The sequence below is a fragment of the Malaclemys terrapin genome, chromosome 8, assembly GCF_027887155.1.
Source record: "Malaclemys terrapin pileata isolate rMalTer1 chromosome 8, rMalTer1.hap1, whole genome shotgun sequence".
In the NCBI taxonomy this organism is placed as follows: Eukaryota; Metazoa; Chordata; order Testudines; family Emydidae; genus Malaclemys; species Malaclemys terrapin.
The window spans coordinates 45,678,156-45,696,777 of record NC_071512.1 but is presented as its reverse complement, the minus strand read 5'-3'; the positions used below and the strand labels follow the sequence as shown (position 1 = coordinate 45,696,777).

The 18,622-nt window shown below is 47.4% G+C and overlaps 1 protein-coding gene across 4 annotated transcripts in view; it reads right to left on the bottom strand.

The window, feature by feature from the left end:
- Positions 1 to 6,761: 6,761 nt before the first annotated feature.
- TADA1 (transcriptional adaptor 1) overlaps positions 6,762 to 18,622 on the bottom strand; it is a 42,277-nt gene continuing 30,416 nt past the window's right edge. For 3 of the 4 annotated variants that reach the window (XM_054037298.1, XM_054037299.1, XM_054037297.1), the window contains 4 exons: positions 15,333 to 15,542; positions 13,581 to 13,732; positions 10,211 to 10,373; positions 6,762 to 9,381 (listed from right to left, as the gene is read on the bottom strand). In XM_054037298.1, coding sequence (XP_053893273.1) covers positions 9,229 to 9,381; positions 10,211 to 10,373; positions 13,581 to 13,732; positions 15,333 to 15,542 — 678 coding nt within the window. In that variant the 3' untranslated portion in view covers positions 6,762 to 9,228. Of the gene's footprint in view, positions 9,382 to 10,210; positions 10,374 to 13,580; positions 13,733 to 14,562; positions 14,768 to 15,332; positions 15,543 to 18,622 lie in introns of those variants that run through there. The other variant, XM_054037301.1, reaches the window with a different exon arrangement.

Genomic DNA, 18,622 nt, shown 5'->3' with positions numbered 1-18,622 from the left:
ATTGTGAGGTGCACAGACATTATGATAATGTGAACCATAGAAATACCTACTATATAGATATAGGGAGATCCAGTCCCCACCCGCCCCAAATACCTTTATAAACTAAGATGACGTGCAACCTAAGGGAAGAGAGATATTTGCAATTTTTCCCAAATAATTGCAAATATATGATAAGCCAGCTCTCCATACCTACCCCTCAACTGTTATTTGCCAGCTGATTTCCTGCTGGCATCATGGTAGAAGCAGGAAACTTGATGTTTCCCTCTCTACTCTGGGAGGTAGAGGTGGAACTCAGCTGCGTGCTGCTTTCAGCCCTAGAGGTCCGTTCGCAAGGCAAAGGGCGAGAGACTCAATTAAAATAAGAAGTTAAGTAGAGATTTGCTTTCACGTTACCCTAAAGGTCAGTTGTGTTCACAAGAGGGTTTTCGCAGTTCCCCTGCACAAAGGGCAGGTGAAATGGGGAACACTTTCTGCAATTTCATCTCAGCAGTTTCCACCCCCAAAACATAACATTTTGGCTTCACAATCATCATTTTTAATCTGTTTTCACAGTGAACTAACTTGGCTTGAAAACCAGCTCACCAAACATGGCCCTATTTTAGCCTGAAATATTCAGAAAAACAAAGCCAGCTTTGACTTGACAACAAACAGCAGAAATGGTCACATTTTGAGTTCCGTGACACACATTTCATAGTTGAAGGCCAGAAGTGCTCATTACGATCACTTAGTCTTGACCTTAACACAGGGATTTAACACATAGGATTTAACCCAGGGATTCCTGCAACAAGCCCCATAGCTTCTGGCTGAACTACAGCACATTTTTTAGGAAGATGTCCAGTCCTGATGTAAAGGCTCCAAATGATGGAACACCCGCTGCATCGCTAGAAAATTGTTCCAGTTAATATTTCAGTACTCCTCAATGAACTGACCAGAGAAAGAACCAGTCTATGCTTCTGCTGCCCTACCATTAACAAACAGGCCCTGTATTCTAGCTCATTCTCAACATTTTACAATCCAGGTTTTGAAACCAAAACACAACGATACCTTCACACCCCAGCCCACAGGAATGCAAGAGAAGGGAAGTCCCAGAGCTAATTCCTAGAAGTTATTACAATTTATAACGTGTGCTCTGGCGCCAGCTGTTGGCCATTTGTAGCCACTACATGGAGAGCACAGCATGAGAGACCTGGAAGAAAGAGCCATTTGGGCTTCTTTTTGTCAAGTTTGACACAGTAAAGAGTGAGGGTAGGACACACGGGAGGCATCTCGCTGTCCTGTCCTGAAAGTTGTATCATGCTCACACTGACTGTCAGATCTGAAGCAATTTCTGCCAGCTCAGATTGGCAGGAACCTTGGCAATTTTTTGCCTTGCTCTGCGGCATGGGTCACCTGCTGGGTTCCCTGGCCATATCTCACCTAATCAATGCCCTGCCCTTGCAGGGGCCTTGGAGCACCCAGTCTCTCCTGTTTTCTGCCTGCAGCCACAACAGTTTAGTCTCCTGAGGACTAAAGTCTTTGATCTCAATGTAGGGATATCTGGGGGAAGTGTAATGAATGGCCCATGATAGACAGAAGATTAGACCAGATGATCTAATGGTCCTGTAAGTGGTGTACTCACCACCCACAGAGCCCTCTTGGGTCAGGGTGTGATGCTCCTCTCCAGTGCCTCCTGATGGCCATCTGCTTTTTGCCAGGTCTTCTGTGGGTCGGCCCTCCAGCCAAGACAAAGTTCAGTCCCCTTCCAGGGGAACAAGCGATCCAACTGTAAGTCCAAGTTAAACATCCAAATGATAATTCTTCCATAGCTCCTTGGGAGTGCTTTTCCTCAGGGGCTGGCAGGAGAACCTAGGCCCACATGCTATTCTGGGTTCTGACCCAGGAACCATGTACTATGGAGCTAAGTCTGCTTCTTCAGACATGCTGCTCTTTTCCTGGCTGCTTCCTACCTCTAAGCCTCCTTTACTGCTTCCCCACAGCATATGCTTGACACAGCTTCCCTTTGATTCTCAGGCCTCTCCCATCTCTGCTGAACTACTCAGTCTTCCACACAACTAAAGTGATTTTACTGACCTCAGGGCCTGAGCTGTGGGGCTGGCTGGGCTTGGCTCTCCACTCCAGGTGGTGCAACCTCCAGGGTTACAGCACTGCTCAGGTTTGGCCCCACCCCCTTGACTGGACCAAATTTGTGCGAGTGGAATTGTGACCTGGCTTGTGGAGTTGCAGGGCCACTCACTCAAATCCGGCCTACCTGGACTCCCGTTGTCATGACCCTGGGCCAAAACTGAGTGATGCTGGGACCCCAGAGGTTGCAGTGCTTGGAGCCAGGAGTGAGCCCAGCCAGCCTTGTGGGACAAGGAGCCACAGGAGCTGCCACGTGACCCTTTGAAACATTGGGGTCCTAAGCCTCAGGTTGAGAAACCCTGATCCCCCTGCACTGTGGCAGGACTAAGTATTCCTAGTCTATCCCTGACAGGTGCTTGTCTATCCAGTCAGTCCAATATAAGATTTCCGCTGTTATCACCACTAGTATTATCCAGTCTGATTTTAAATGTCCCACATAGAGCTTCTACTGTTACCCTTGGAGCCTATTCAATCAGCCATACTTTCAGGAGAGGGGATTGTATCAGTGACTCTGAAAAAGACTTATGGGCCATAGTAGGTAACCAAACAAACATTGTAATCTCATTCGGGCAATCTTTTCATTACACATCTGTCCAGTGTCTAGCACAATGGGATCCAGCTCTATGGAGAGGGTGCCTAGGTACCACCCCACCCTGCAGATAAATAATAATGATCTCCTAGTTTGATGCTGTGGGAAAAAATTACTAGTCTGATCACTGGCTGTATAAGCAGGGGAATGGGGAGATGATATTCCTTTGAATACAGCACTGATTAGAGCATCATGTCTATGCCCCACAAAGGAAAAATTGGACAGGGTTTAGAGAAGAGCTACAAGGATGATTTGGGGTCTGGAAAACAAGCCTTTCAGCAGAGACTGAAGGAGCTCAATCTGTTATACCAAAGAGGAGGTTAAGAGATGGCTGTATTACCATCTACAACAAGATATCTGATTTTAGGCATCTTTTTAGTCTAGCAGGCAAAGGCATAACAAAACTCCATGGCTGGAAGCTGAAGTTAGAAAAATTCAAATTGAAACTTAGAAACATTCACCACAAAGGTAGTTAGCCATTAGAAGATATTCTGATGGGATGTGGTATATAAAGGCACTGTTACTTGGAGTTTTTCAAACCAAGATTGGATATCTTTCAAAAAGATACATGTCTCGCTCAACCAGAAGTTATCAGGTTCCTGTACTGTGCGACAGAATAATTCCCTTTTTGGCAGAAATTACTAAGTGACATTCTCTGGCCTGTGTTATGCAAGAGATCAGACTAGATGATCAGAATGGTCTCATCTGCCTTATTTAGTGTTACAAAAAATTAATTACAGACTTACACAATGCAGTTATGGTAATGCTTCATTATACCCTGAGAACCTTAATTCTGCTCTCTGTGGTAACCACCATGCCTTGATCCCACAAGACTCTGACCTCTGCTATGGAAAGTGACTAAGGACTGTAGGCACAAGGCAAGGCTGCTCATACTTTGTATAATGTTGCATACTCTGTTGTGAAAGAGTAGGAGATCTGGAGAAGGTTATGACATCTACTACTTTGACCTCTGTTGTTAACTCCTCCTCCGCCCAAGTGATTTGTTTGTAGTGTTGGTGCCAGGATATGAGACACACAAAGTGGGTGGGGTTATATCTTCTTAGGCCAACTTTGGTTGGTGAAAGAGACAAGCCTTCTAGCTCCACACATCTGAAGAAGTGCTCTGGAGAGCTCAAAACCGTGTCTCTCTCACCAAAGTTGGTCCAATAGAAAGATATTACGGCCCCCACCTTTTCTCTCCCAGTGAGAGTTGATATGCCTGGAGCAATGACAAACAAGGACCCATTAGAAAATTAACCATGTTATTAGACTTTTTGATTGCAAACTCAATTTCAAAACTGAAAGCAAGTCAGACAGGAAGCTCAATTGTGGAGTAGCAACAAAAATTCAGCCTGGAGGGACTTGGAGCGGTGCAAATCAGAGTCCTGCTGCACAAGGGGTCAGTGTGTGGGACACAGAAGTACTCTGTCTTTGCCTGTTCTTCAAGACATCTCTCCGTAAGGGTGTCTGGGTGCGTTGTGTGGGAGGTATTACTTTAAGTGTGTGTTTCCTGCATTACATAAGTTTGTGGTTTGGCTTCTGGTAATGCTAACCTTCTTAGGGATACAAAGGGAAAGCCTTCCTGAAGGTTTCATTACTTTCTAATGTTCAAATTCTGGCGATTCAGCAGCAGCCTTAGCAAAGCTTTTGGGAAGTGATTAGTGTAGTTAGCACAGAGATGAGAGCCACTAAACCTGGAGGGACCTTTATCCAGCCTTCACCACTGAGTCACTGTGTGACCTGGGACAAGTCACTTAACCTCTTTGTGCCCCATTCTCCACCACCGGTAACAGGGGGATAACACTGTGGAAAGTGCTGTTGGGACTAAGTATGAGCATTCCTCGCTCTCTTCAGAGTTATTCATGGGATTTGAACTAGCAGGACTCTTCAGTCTGTCATACTTGCTTAAAAAGGTGGCTAACATCACTGCTCGTGGCCCCTGTGAAAAAGCTGGTGTGCATTTGACTTTGTGTTAAGACTCCTCACAACCGGAAGGAGAATCAAGCTCCATATCATTTTGTTGAGAAATTTTCTTTTAAGCAGCATGGCTGAATCGTAGTTCACCCTCCCCCCGCATCATGGGCGCCTTGTAGAAGTTCAAATCAAAACTGATAAAAATTCGACTTTGCTGGACAACTGGCTTCCTCTCGGCCCGGGCTTTGGCTCTCTTTGAGCATTACTGCGGATAGGTTAAGGTATGAGTAAGACTCATACTGAAAAAGAAAAAAACCCAAGGGAATTTTTTTTTTTTTTTTTACATGAGATCTCAGTCCCACGTATTCCTTTCTTTGCTGGGGAATCTTGAATAGGTGCTCTAAAGGTCCGCATAGTCATGTGATGACTGTTACGGCATTGTGAGCATCAGCTCTCCCTCCCTCCGCCTTCAGGGAAGGGTTGCAAAGTGCTAGATTTAGGTATTCTGTCAAGAAAGCAGCAGCATCTGCATCCGTAGGCCCTGCTGGCATGTGGGTTGGTCCCAGTCTCCGTTAGCCATGGGAGAGAGAAGCGGCTCCTTGAATCTTTGCTGGTCTCTGCCATCTAGTAGAAGTGAGAGAATTGATCAGGGCAAAGAAATCTGGAAGCAGCAGCTTGAAATCCCACTTTTGGCTGCCATTTGATTTAGGATTTTCCTTTCTGTAGTAAATTGCCGACAGTCTTCTTTTAAAGTTAGCGTTACCTGTTACATATGGCATTTCCCAGCTCCTGCAATGAGACAGGCAGTGTGGGCGTGAACACACATCCCCAGAACAGCCTAAACTATGGACAAAGAAACAGCCTCTTCCCCCAACCTTCCTGAAGAAGCTGGCTGTGCAATCTAGGGGTTGGGATGGAATCTCACTGCTTGGGGGATGGGGATTGGGACAGCACAGAATATCAGGAGATGGGCACAAGACAGGAGGCAGTGGAGGAAGCCAAATGGTGCTATGGGCAGCAAGTGGCTGTTTCTAAATGGTGCAGAGCAAATGGTCTTCCTCAGAATAGCTCCAAGGCACAGGAGCTACCTTCTTCCAAGAGTACCTGCTCTCCAGTGTTAGGCCCCACTTTCCTCCCACAAGTCTCCGGCTTCCCTCTCCACTTATAAATTAAACCTCATGCTTAAAACTTCCCTCTTCGCGTCTTGTACATTCTAACCTTTAAACACACCATGATGCAGATGAATCTATGAAAAGGACTTTGCATTTATTACAGCAATACAGCAGCATACTGATATACTAGAGACCTGTATGAAGAGGTGACTGAATGACATTCAGTACAAGAAGTGGTGGGCAAAGAAACAAATTTGACCTTTGGGCCGTCCCTCAGAGGTAGCCAAAAGACCATTGGATTCCACAAAGTGCCTTTTTGAGCCACATTCTTGAAATTTGGGAAATTCCTTTATTATGGGTTGTTGATGAGAGAAATAACCCCAAATTTGACAACTGACATGAGTCACAATAAAAGTTACCACTAACAGTTCCCAGACATGATAGTTTACTTCTTCCAAGGGTGGTCACACTGAGAACATAACTTCCAATTTGGAAAAACTATACTGCTCAAGGTCACCAGTTCCATTTATTGGATAGTAGCCAGGCAATTGCTGATGGTGAATGAATGTGCCAGTGCTGACAGCCAAGTCCACCCAAATGATAGACTACTGTCAGTTAATGGCACTAGCTACTCACCCCAACACTTTCCAAGAGAATGCCCTTGTGGGTGACCCCTGTCACAACCAAACCAAGGAGGGGAGGGGCCACAGGGGGAAGGAGGGCCAGTATGGAGGCAGGGCTATGGGGATGTGCCACAGGTACTGTAATAAAATAATACCATGTAGTTGTACTATAGCGCTTTTCATCAGTAGATTTAAAATCCTCTTACAAAAAGGTGGTCAGTACCATCACCCCCATTTTACAGATGGGGAAAATGGAGGCATTTCCTTAATACAGCCCTGTGAGGCAGGTTTCCTTTAACTCCTTTTCTTTTACATTGAATAGATTACACAGCACTGGAGAATAAAAGGTTCTGCACAGCATATACATGGCGTGCTCTTCATACAAACACACACAAATGCATATTTCATTTCAGCACTAAGGCATTTTATTTAAAAATGTATGACACTTTAGAGGCTGCTTATTTAAATTTCTAGCAAACACACTTAATGTTTTCATTCCATATCAAAGCATTATGACTAGCTGGGAAATCCCCCACCCCCACCCCAAAGCCAGTAGTACTTCAGGTGCCCTGCTGATCTCACTAGTATATATTGTAAGTTTTATAGTTCAGTCTTGGTTTTAAGAATTGCCTTCTAAAACTAGTGGATTTCAAACTGGTGGGGTTTAAGGCTCATTCTGCTACATATACCTGAAGTAAGAAAAAATGGGTGTTGGGAAGAGGGGGGGAGGGAGAATCTGTGTCCTCTCCCAGATTCCACATATGCTCAGAAACAGCTAAGCTTTAGGAGGCTGGGAGCTGCTACTGCAAGGTCCTTGCTACTAGTGACCACGTGCTTTACCAGGTCCCTCATGCTGCTTCTTCCTCCACCACCATCTCCTGGAATTGGCTTCATAACTCACTAGGGTCCTTCTCATCCTGAGCCACTGGATATAAACTGCAGTCTCCACCCTTGCTACCCCTCACACCATGGTACGTAGTACACTTCCACGCCCCCTTCCCCCGGGAAGCTTCAGAAAAACAGGAAGTACCAACCAACGGGGAGCCATCTTGTTACATTAGTGATCCTCCAGAACCAGAACCTATTGTTTGTTAAGGGGATTCCCTGGAGCATAGGCAAACTAATAGGTCAGGGATTGGATGTGAGGGATCTGAGCCCCTCACCAATTATAGGGAAGGCAGCCAGAGGAGAGATGGAGACTGGCTCTGTGTTTTGAGTACTCTAGTGAAACAATTTTTTTTTTTTTTAAATTATAGCTGCCCCAGTACAAGCATATTCTGAGGAGGGGGAAAGGAGTGGGTACAGGGAGCCCTTTAAGGTATGTCTACAGGGGAGCTGGAGGTGTAATTTCCAGTTTGAGCAGACATACCTGCTCTAGCTCAGAGTTAGCACACTAGACACAGAAGTGTAGCCGCCACAGTATAAGTGGCTAGCCACCCTGAGTACAATCCCACCGGAAATGCTAGGTACATACTTGGGGCGGTGTGACTTCTGTTTTTAGTGCATTGGTGCAGGGATGTTTCCTCTAGCTAGAAATGACACATTCCAGTTCCAGTGTAGACATCCCCTCAGTCTCCCCTCCTAGCACCGCATTACAGGAAGCTGCCATAGTCCAGTTTTCTGAATAGGTAAAACAGCACTGATTTGGGTATACTGGGCTACAGCCCCAAACACAGTCCAGCCTAACCACCAGTTTGAAAGATTGGCTCTATATTTCAGTGTGTTTTAAACAGCTTTCCTCTCTCAGCATAGAAATCATAGGCCCTTTAATTTGTGTGTCACAATCTCATACTCCAGATCCAGAAGTGGAGGATGCCAGGGTATAAATGGAGGGTCCACGTGGGCAATATACTCATCTTCACTTGGGTGTCTTGACTCCCCAGAACTCCAATCCAGCTCCCAATGAAATCAGGAGAAAGACTCGCACTGAGCTCATGGAGAGCTGGATCAAGCCCTGGGTACTAAGAGACACTGCTTTTCCAACTTCATACATGCTCTGAACATACTTTGGTAAGCTATATACTAGTGTGATTACACCACAGGCACTCTCAGAACACAGCCTTTTCCAATACGAATACCTGCCACAGCAGGGCACTTGCACTTTGGGCCTGCCCCAAAACCCAGGGAGATCAATGGGCTTTGGATCTGCCCCTTTGACAAGTGCAACATCCCATACTCCTTCCAACTCTTTCTGTGGTCTGAGCCTCCCCCGCCACCGGACAATGGCAGGATCTGGGTTCTCCCTGGTGACACTGACGGGGCGCAGAGAGGGAGAACGCATGACAACCATTCTGGCAGTGAGGAGCAGACCTCTCCCCTTCACAGGGAAGTCCTAGTTACACCAAAGGAAAGGTACTTTGCCACAGGCATGTTTCTTCACCTGGATTTTAAGCACAGTGGTTCAGGCTGCAACCCGGACAGTCACTGGCAAGCGTGATAAATAGTCATGCACTCTGTCAGGCCCTTTATGGCAGTAGACTGTTTGCCAGCACAGATCCATCACACCTACTAAACAAAACTAAATAGTTAAAACTAAATAGTTCCTTCTCCCCCTGCCACTCACATTTTTCCCTACACAGGACACAGTCTAACTTCCATTCCTTTTCAAATGCAGTTGGAGCAGTGCAGCCCCAAGCAGTCAGAGTAATCCAGAGTTGGGTTGACTCTACGGCTTCACAATAGCAAACAAGATGTACTACCCTTGGGTCACATTTCCATAGGAAAAGGTTACACATATTACACATTTCTGCCTTGAAATGCTGACACGATGATGCAAGATTCGACACTGTTTTCATAACGGCAAAGCTGAGGAGACCCCGCTACCGAGTTCACAAAATGACAGCCCGCCTCAATGCCGGCCATTCTCACTTTAGCATAGCAGCAGCCCTTCCTTTGCTGCCAAGCGCTGGCGATGGATTTTGTCTTGCTGCAGCTCCTCGTGGTTTGGATGCCAAAGTTTCATGATTATTCTCTCAATGTTTAGAGCGTAGACGGTGTGTGCTGGAACAACTTCTCTGTGCACCTGCAGGGGCGGGGGTTACACGTTAGAAAACATTGCTAGCCAGATGCTATCACGCTCACGCCCCCCGTTTCTAAAATAAGATGCATCTAGTGCATTTATTATAACTATATAATAAGCTGATGAGGGGGTTCTCAGGGGCAACCTGAGGACTTAGGCTTGTTGCTTTGTTTCTAGCTTGCCAATATTTACATACACCCAGAAGAGGCCACCTGCACTGAAGGCGGCCGCTCAGGATAAGCATAGGGAAATAGATAGTGCTTGCAACATGCTCGTAAGGGTCAAATTCAGGAAGCTAATTCCAGAGCCAGGAGTCTGAGAATGCTTGGTCTCACCAGCCCCAAGCCATGCAAACCCAGGGACGGACAGCTCGGGCAGTCCAGCTGGTAATAAATACCTGCATGGAACACAGAGAAAAGAGGGATTTATATGGCAACTCAGTGTGCTGTATTTCTGCCAGAATCTCCATCAATCGAATGCAGAGAGGGGGGCTGTGACCACCTGTAACCCCATAGCGCATATTGCATAATCCCAAGGTGAGAACCTATGATCTAGCGCATAATGTGCTTGCATCTACCTGGCAACATTTACACAACTGGCGGGGCCAATCCAGAGTCCCTGCCTAATACTCTGTGCAGCTCCATGTATAGCCACAGATTTAAGAAGAAAACAAGGAAACAGCCTGTTTGTTTAAACAGGCAGTGGGGAGGGCGTGAAATCAGGTCAGTCTCCCAGTACATAATACAGAGCAGACACAATCAGCTCTGACTAGCAGTCTCTGCTCAGGAAAGCATATCCCCAAGCCATGCTGCAATGGAACGTGAATGGTTACCTGTAATGCCTCAAAAAGGTCATACATGTTCACGGGAGGGAGAGTAGCTGGTAAAGTATTCCCGGAACATGCTAAGAGGAGAGCCGCCTGCTGTTCAGCATCGTCAGGAGCGGGGTGGGAGGCTAGATTCTGACCCGCAGAAGGTGCCACGCAGGTAGGAGGACTGTAAAGAGAGGGACATTAAAGACATTCCAGTCAATAAAGAAGCACTCACCTTGGGAAATATCAGGGCAGTAGCTTAGCTCCTGAACTTTATTCTTCACTCAGAGCTGGCTCAGGCCTTGTCTGGATACCAACGTTGCACTGGTTTCACTAAAAATCAGCTTTTAAAAGGGACTGCGTTAAAATGGCGCAAAGCCGTGTGGCCACACTTAAGCTGGTTTACGTTACTTTTAACTTGGTCACTTTATTGCAGACAGGCTGCTGGCATTCTTACATGACTAATCTCCAGCCAGAACAGATCCCAAGGCTGTGTCTACACTAAGTAAAGAGTTGCGCAAACTAAAAACAAATACTTATTGGTTAAACTATGCATCAGTTGCAACTCTTCAAATGGCAAAATCCCACTGCTCCCCAGCAGCCAGAAACAGCATGCTTACTTCTAAGCATAAACAACACGCTGTATAGTGCACCGCTGTTTGGATTTCAGAGATTACAAGAGACAAGATGTGTTCTGGAGATTAGCTATTTAAAAGACCTTAATATCTCAGGACTGAAAACATAAAGGAGCCCACTCTGGCCCATGTGTCTGGCAGAGACAAGGCAGGAACAAACAAAGTCTTTATCTGCAAGGTGCTGAAGGTAAAACCTAAAAGTTCACCTGAAGCTCTGGGACTGTGGCTGACCTCTCTGCTCCCAAGCCGGAGCTGTCCTAGTCCTATTTTTGGCCCCCTACTACCCTGAAGTTGAAAGAATTTACATGTGCAAAACTCATCACTTGTATGCACAAGTGATGGACAAAAACCAAACCAAACTAAACCAAACAGCCGACTGATCAGAAGCAAAGCAAAACAAAGCAGAGTGGCACAGCAGTTCAATGCCCCAGACAACTGCCCAGCTCACCCACCCCTGGAACTGCCCCTGCTCCCAAGGTACACTGGCGCTGTCCACCACGAAGGTTGTGTTTTCCTGTGCAGAGACTGAGCTTTACTGGGGGCCAGCCTGAGACTACGGAACAAATTTTTACAGAATCTAAGAATTGCCTTGACTCTCACCAGCTTATGCTCCAAGTGTGGGTGCAATTTTCTGACCTCGCCTTCAGCGAAAAGCACACAGAGCACAGCAGAGAGAAAACAAATATAAATTATTTAAAAGACCTCAACATAATTTTCCCTTGGAGGAGAAAAAAAGGGAGTCCCATATGTGACAGATGCTAGTCATGTTACTTTGTGCACTCCTGGAAGGTGCTCAGATAGCACAGTGATGAGGGAGATGTAAGATTGGAATGGAATACAGACAAAACACTGGATGCTGAGTCCACCCCAAGGGCCAGCTCTGGTTTCTTACTAATGCTTCCTAAGGAAGGAATAACTAACCAATTAATCAGAATTCCAAGTTTCCGCTTTCTAAACTACTGAACTGCCCCCACTCCAGGAGGGTAGCACAAACTGATTGAGGATTCTGTGGGTTACCATCCATGGCTTGCACCTCTGGCAATTCCAATCTCTCTCTCATCACAAGCTGCATGCTCTATTTACTGTAGTAGAGAGAGCCTAGAGCATTAGGCCTGGTGCAAGACCTGAGGCCTGAGCCAGACGTTGTGAACCAAAGTCAGGCGATGTACTGAAGTAAATGCCTGTAAGTTCAGTGTCCGGTACATGAACTTGGCACAGGTACTGCTAACATTGCTAAAACACACTGAATATATGAACACATTCCAACACTGGCATGTCCCTGCAACTCCTAGCTGGAGGGGCTGGGGGCTCTGTGCACGACCCACACTCACAGGCGCCGCACCCGCAACTGCCATTGGCTGCGGTTCCCAGCCAATGGGAGCTGTGGAGTCGGAGCTCGGGGCAGTGCAGGGAGTCCACTGGCCTTCCCTCACCCTAGGAGCTGCAGGAATACGCGGAGCTGGGTAGGGAGCCTGCCAGCCCCGCCAACCCTCCCTCACCCTGCACCAGCGGGGGTCCTGGGCTGCATGCTGCCTGCCTCGCCCCCAGCACCAGCAGAGGTCCTGGGCCCAAGTTTTAGTTTGGGGTATATAGTACAACTCATGGACAGGTCACGGGCTGTGAATTTTTGTTTACTGCCCATGACCTGTCCATGACTTTTACTAAAAATATCTGTGACTAAAACATAGCCTTAGTTATAGATCATCAAGCCTGTACCCTGGGACCAGTGTATAATTAGTCCAAAAATACAATTCAATATATTAGCCAATCCAATTTAAATGTCTCCAGTAATGGGCTTTCCTCCCTTCCCTTGGCAGTTAACGTACAGAAAGGGCTTTGAGATCCCTGGATGAAAGGTACTTCAGATGTGCATAGCATTATCAGAGCTTGAAAAATCCATTTGCCAGTAGGGAGCAGGCAATTTTCTCTGTGGAGAGGGGATAGTGGGAGAAGCATAATCTTCTGCAGAATTTACTCTTTCATGCAAAAAAAACCCACTCCTTATGCTGAGAAGATAACCTTCCAGATATGAATTGTACAGTCTTCCTGAGTCTGCAGACAGATGCAAGATTACTGCTGCTCATAGCCTTCCCAAGAGGCTGCAGCAGGAGACTGAAATCAACATCACTGCTGATAATTTTACTGCTGACCGAAAGAGTTCTGCACAGTAGCCATGAGCCAGTATCTTTGTCAATTCCATACTGTGGCTGTCTGGGAAAGCAACAAAGGTAGACACTGGAGTTATCCACATGGGAGTAGGACCCAAAGAGAGGCTGGGGAAGTGGTAGAGCCAGGAGAGCGGGGAAGGGAAAAATAGTGGCCCAACCCCTTCGCTATTCCCAGGTGAAAGCTGCTTCTCCCTTCCAGCAGCCAGAGATAGTTGGAAGGCGGGGAGTAAGAGTCTGTGTGCTTCAAATCAAACACTCGCCTACTAACCAGAGGCTTATATGAAAAATTGAGTACTCAGACTGGATCTAGAGAGAACACCCAAGCAGGAATTCCAGTATCTTCCTAGCAGGTGAGTACAGTGGTAAAGGGCACAGACTTCTTGCCAGGGCACTTTATGCTAAACCCCAAGTCCTTCCCCTCTGCCTAGTAGGGATAGTCCTCTGGCACATCTGCAGTTTCTGACTATTAAATATTACCACCAAGTTTTCTCCAGGGATTTTAAAAAATGGATCAATGTGCTCAGTCTCCTACACCAACTACTCAATGACTATGTTTAGAACAAGGTAGCTCCATGAGAGCTCGCTTACCATTCAATTAGATTATTATAGGCAACAACACTGTTCTTCAGGTAAGGCTGTGGGTTAACATTGCTTCCGAAGGCGTATTTGAAATGACCATCTCTCAGGCGATAGGCTTTCCTCCTGGATACTACAGATGCCAGGATATCCTTAAGGTGATTCTGTAATGACAAACCTTACCTTTACCATTTGTGGAGCATGCTCTCAAAACTTTACAATAGTGTCACATAGGCCTGTTTATCCCTTCCACCTAGATACTGCTGCAATCAGTACATCACAAATGCCATTGGTCATATATAGAGACAGTTTCATAACTATTCATTTTAGTCTATTAACAGGTGGATTCTGTTATATGGATAGCTTCCATTATTAGAGGCACAATCTGGCAATGTTATTTTAAAGGAAGTGCATTCAGTAGAGGATGATACAAATAGCATCCCCCTGCATCACATATCTGGAAAAGGATGTATTTTATAGTTTTGTACTGAATCTGAAAAAAATCAATCAAGATAGCCCTGGGAAAAAAAAAACAGATCTCCAACCCAAATAAAAATCCTAGTTCCTCAGGAGGGCAACCCAATCAAAACAAAGCCAGCGTGCTGATTTACTTGCTATCACATGTTCATGTGTTTCTCTTCCTGATTTATTTCTGCAAATCAGTAGGGTACCAAACTTCAGGGGAGCTTGCCTTCAGACAGCAGGATTGGTGTAAATTTCATTACCCTATTTGTACACAAAGCAGAACAAGCACAGTAAACAGAGTACTGTGTGCACTTGCCTGTGAACTGAAACTTACAGCTCTAATTTGAGCTCTCCTGGTACCAACCTTAAAAATGTCTTTTAAATGTCAGGAAATTCCCACCATTAACTAGCACACTGTGGTAGAGGACAAGAAAGGGTTTCATAATCAGCATCAGACAGTGCATGGGAATACTGCACTTAAAGCTATTCTGAAAGCCACACTATATTTTTATTAAAGGGCTGGCCTTACTTCTGAGGTGAAACTGCTGGAGAGGGTGTGAAGGGGTGGAAAGAACAAGCAGAAAGTTGCTCCCGCATCTGGTCCTATTGATGGATCGGGAGATCAGACTGGCCTCTGGAGTCCTGAGTCTGCTGTGTAAGCCCCCAGAAGCACAAGTCCTAAGTAGTTGCTTGCAGTGCTTGGACCTGGTCTTGAGAGATGCTAATCGCCATAACTCCCAATGGGAAGACAATGAGAATTGTATGTAATCAGCACTTTAGGTTTGGGCACTATATGATTTATCTACCTTGCTTGAGCTTCAATAGCAGACAAGTTTTACAACAGCTTGATGTGCCTAAAAAGGGACTGTTCAAAACTAATTCTATTGCCTCTGGATATAAAATTGGAGTATAAACCCCTGCTAGCAATGGAATATACATTTTAAAAATCCATCATAGTTAAAGAAATCTTTTAGTTTAAAAGCTGAAGGTCCAACTTTTCAAACTCAGCTTCTAAAATTATGCCTACAATTTTTCACTCTGAGCTTCTGCAAATTGTATTTTTGTATGCACGAATCCAAGATCCTTTGTGTGGGCCAAGACTCTGATCTGAAGAGCTGCAAGAATAACTTTCAGCGCCAGTTTGGAAGGCCCCTTTGAAACACATGGCGTGGATTCTCATAAGTCACCTGTAAATATAGTGAAGCTATTTTCCTCTCATACACTGTAGTGCCCCACTATATACCAAGCCTTTTGTTAGTAGCATAATCAAAACCACATCATTGGTTTGTCTTTTCTAACCTGCACAGCATAGACAATAGCCGTCACTGCCTCTTCGGTGACATTGTCCAGCCCGTGCTCATATGCAGTGACTATCATCCTTCCTTCTAGCTGGCCCCGCGTGGGAAGCATCATTGTATGGGAACACAGCTTCAAATCATCATCTTCTTGAGGATCCTTTGCCACAAACTGCTGGGCGCCAGACAATGGATTCTGAGGCTGGAATCGGTGCTGTCAGAGAAACACACTTTTAATTTAAAAAAGAACGGTTACTTACCTTCTGTAACTGTTGTTCTTCGAGATGTGTTGTTCACGTCCATTACACATTAGGTGTACGCGCGCCGCGTGCACGGACGTCGGAAACTTTTTCCCTTAGCGGCTCCCGTTGGGCCAGCGGGGCCCCCTCCTTCCCGCCAGAGCGGCGCCCCGCTCCAGGGTATATATATCCCTGCCGACCCGACCCCTCCGGTTCCTTCTTGCCAGAGACTCCGACAGAGGGGAAGGAGGGTGGGAAGTGTAATGGACGTGAACAACACATCTCGAAGAACAACAGTTACAGAAGGTAAGTAACCGTTCTTTCTTCTTCGAGTGATTGTTCACGTCCATTACACATTAGGTGATTCCCAAGCTTACCATTGGAGGTGGGTAGGAGTCAAGGTACAACTGACTGTAGCACAGCCCGACTGACCATCGCGTCCTCTCTGGTCTGATGATGGATCGCGTAGTGGGCTGTGAACGTATGTACGGACGACCAGGTGGCTGCCTTACAGATCTCCTGGATAGGGACCTGCGCCAAGAAGGCCGTTGAGGACGCTTGGGCTCTAGTCGAGTGGGCCCGGATCTCCGGGGCCGGAACATTGGCGAGCTCATAACAAGTGCGTATACAATGCACAATCCATGCCGACAAGCGCTGTGTCGAGATAGGCAAGCCTTTCATACGTTCCGCAATAGCAATGAACAGCTGGGGTGTTCTGCGGAACAGCTTGGTCCGTTCCAGGTAAAAAGCCAACGCCCTTCAGACATCCAGGGTATGTAGGCTGCGGTGGTGAGGGTCCGTATGGGGTTTAGGAAAAAACACCGGTAGGCAAATGTCCTGCCCCATGTGAAACTGTGATACCACCTTTGGGAGGAATTTGGGATGCGGCCTCAGTTGCACCTTATCCTTATGGAACACTGTATAGGGTGGTTCCGAAGAGAGGGCTCTCAATTCCGATACCCTTCTGGCCGATGTGATGGCCACGAGAAACGCCACCTTCCACGAGAGGTGCGTGAGGGAGCAAGTGGCTAGGGGCTCAAAGGGGGGACTCATAAGTCTTGTTAGGACTAGGTTCAGACTCCACGCCGGGACAGGCGGGCGCGAGTAGGGAAACATCCTTTCCAGCCCCTTGAGAAATCGGGCCACTGTGGGGTTGGAGAACACTGACACTCCCAACTCTCCTGGATGGAAGGCCGAGATAGCGGCTAAGTGAACTCTAATTGAGGCGGGCGCAAGCCCTTGATTCTTGAGGTGCAGTAGGTAGTCCAGGATCGACGGAACTGAGGCTTGTAAAGGCTGTATGCGTTGAGGCTCACACCAGTTGGAGAACCTTTTCCATTTTGCCAGGTAGGTCGCTCTTGTAGAGGGCTTCCTACTATTAAGGAGGATTTGCTGGACTTGGTGAGAGCACCTGTGTTCTGCATCATTCAGCCAGAGAGATACCATGCCGTGAGATGTAGCGAAGACAGGTTCGGGTGGAGTAGGCGACCTTTGTCTTGCGTGACTAGGTCGCGATGGAGGGGGAGGGTGATTGGATCGGCTATGGACAGTTCCAGCAGGGACGTGAACCAATGCTGGCGTGGCCAGGCCGGGGCGATAAGTATGATCGTCGCCCTGTCCCTGCGGGTCTTGAGGAGAACCTTGTGTATGAGTGGGAACGGAGGGAAGGCATATCTCAGGCTCCCTCCCCATGGGATCATGAAAGCATCTGCTAATGACCCCCGGCTGAGGTTCTGGAACGAGCAGAACTGAGGGCATTGGCTGTTGTCCCTGGTGGCGAATAGATCCACCCGGGGAAAGCCCCACCTCCGGAAGATCGAATGCAGGACGTCTCGCCTCAACGTCCATTCGTGCATTCGGTAGGATCGGCTGAGGCGGTCTGCTAAGCCATTTTGAATCCCCGGAAGATACGTCGCGATGAGGTGTATCGCATGGGCTATACAGAAGTTCCATAATTGGAGTGCCTCGTGACAGAGGGGAGAAGACCGTGACCCGCCCTGCTTGTTTATATAGAACATGGCGGTAGTGTTGTCCGTCAGGACTGCCACGCTGTGACCTTTTAAGGTGGCGCGAAAGGTCTGACAGGCGAGGCGAACTGCTCTTAGCTCCTTCAGATTGATGTGAAGCAGCTTGTCTTCTCTGGACCACAGCCCTTGTGTCCGCAGTTCTCCCAGGTGCGCCCCCCAACCCAGGTCCGATGCATCTGTTACCAACGTCAGAGTGGGCTGTGGGGCAGCGAAGGGGATCCCTTCGCATACCTGTTGGCGATCGAGCCACCAGCGTAGCGAGCCGAGCACCTGGTTTGGGATCGTGACTACTTGATCCAACGGGTCTCTGTTGGGGCGATGCGTGTGGGCGAACCACAACTGTAAAGGCCGGAGCCTCAGGCGGGCATGTCTGACCACGTGTGTGCAAGCTGCCATATGCCCCAGAAGCTGCATGCAACACCTTGCCGTTGTCGTGGGGAACTTTTGGACCGCGCTTACGGCTCTGTGAATTGACATGAACCGTGCCTCTGGTAGGCTCGCTTGTGCGGTTACCGAGTCCAGGGTTGCACCTATGAAGTCCAGCCTCTGTGTGGGGACTAACGTGGACTTGGGCACACTGACCCGGAGGCCGAGCTTGTCGAACGTCAGCAAGGCCAGCGTCACGTGAGATCGGACCTTGGCCTCCGACTTGCCCGCGAGTAGCCAATCGTCCAGATACGGAAACACACGCATCCTTCTCTTTCGAAGGAAGGCTGCTACCACTGACATGCATTTCGTGAACACTCGTGGTGCTGACGCCAGGCTGAAGGGCAGGACTGTAAATTGGAAGTGGCGCTGGTCGACAACGAAGCGCAGGAATCGCCTGTGGGCCGGATTGATTGCGATGTGAAAATAGGCATCTTTCATATCGAGGGCAGCATACCAATCCCCCGGATCCAGGGATGGGATAATAGTTCCCAGGGAGATCATACGGAAGCGAGCTTTGATCAGAAACTTGTTTAGATCGCGCAGGTCCAAAATAGGACGGAGGCCTCCTTTTGCCTTGGGGATCAGGAAGTATCTGGAGT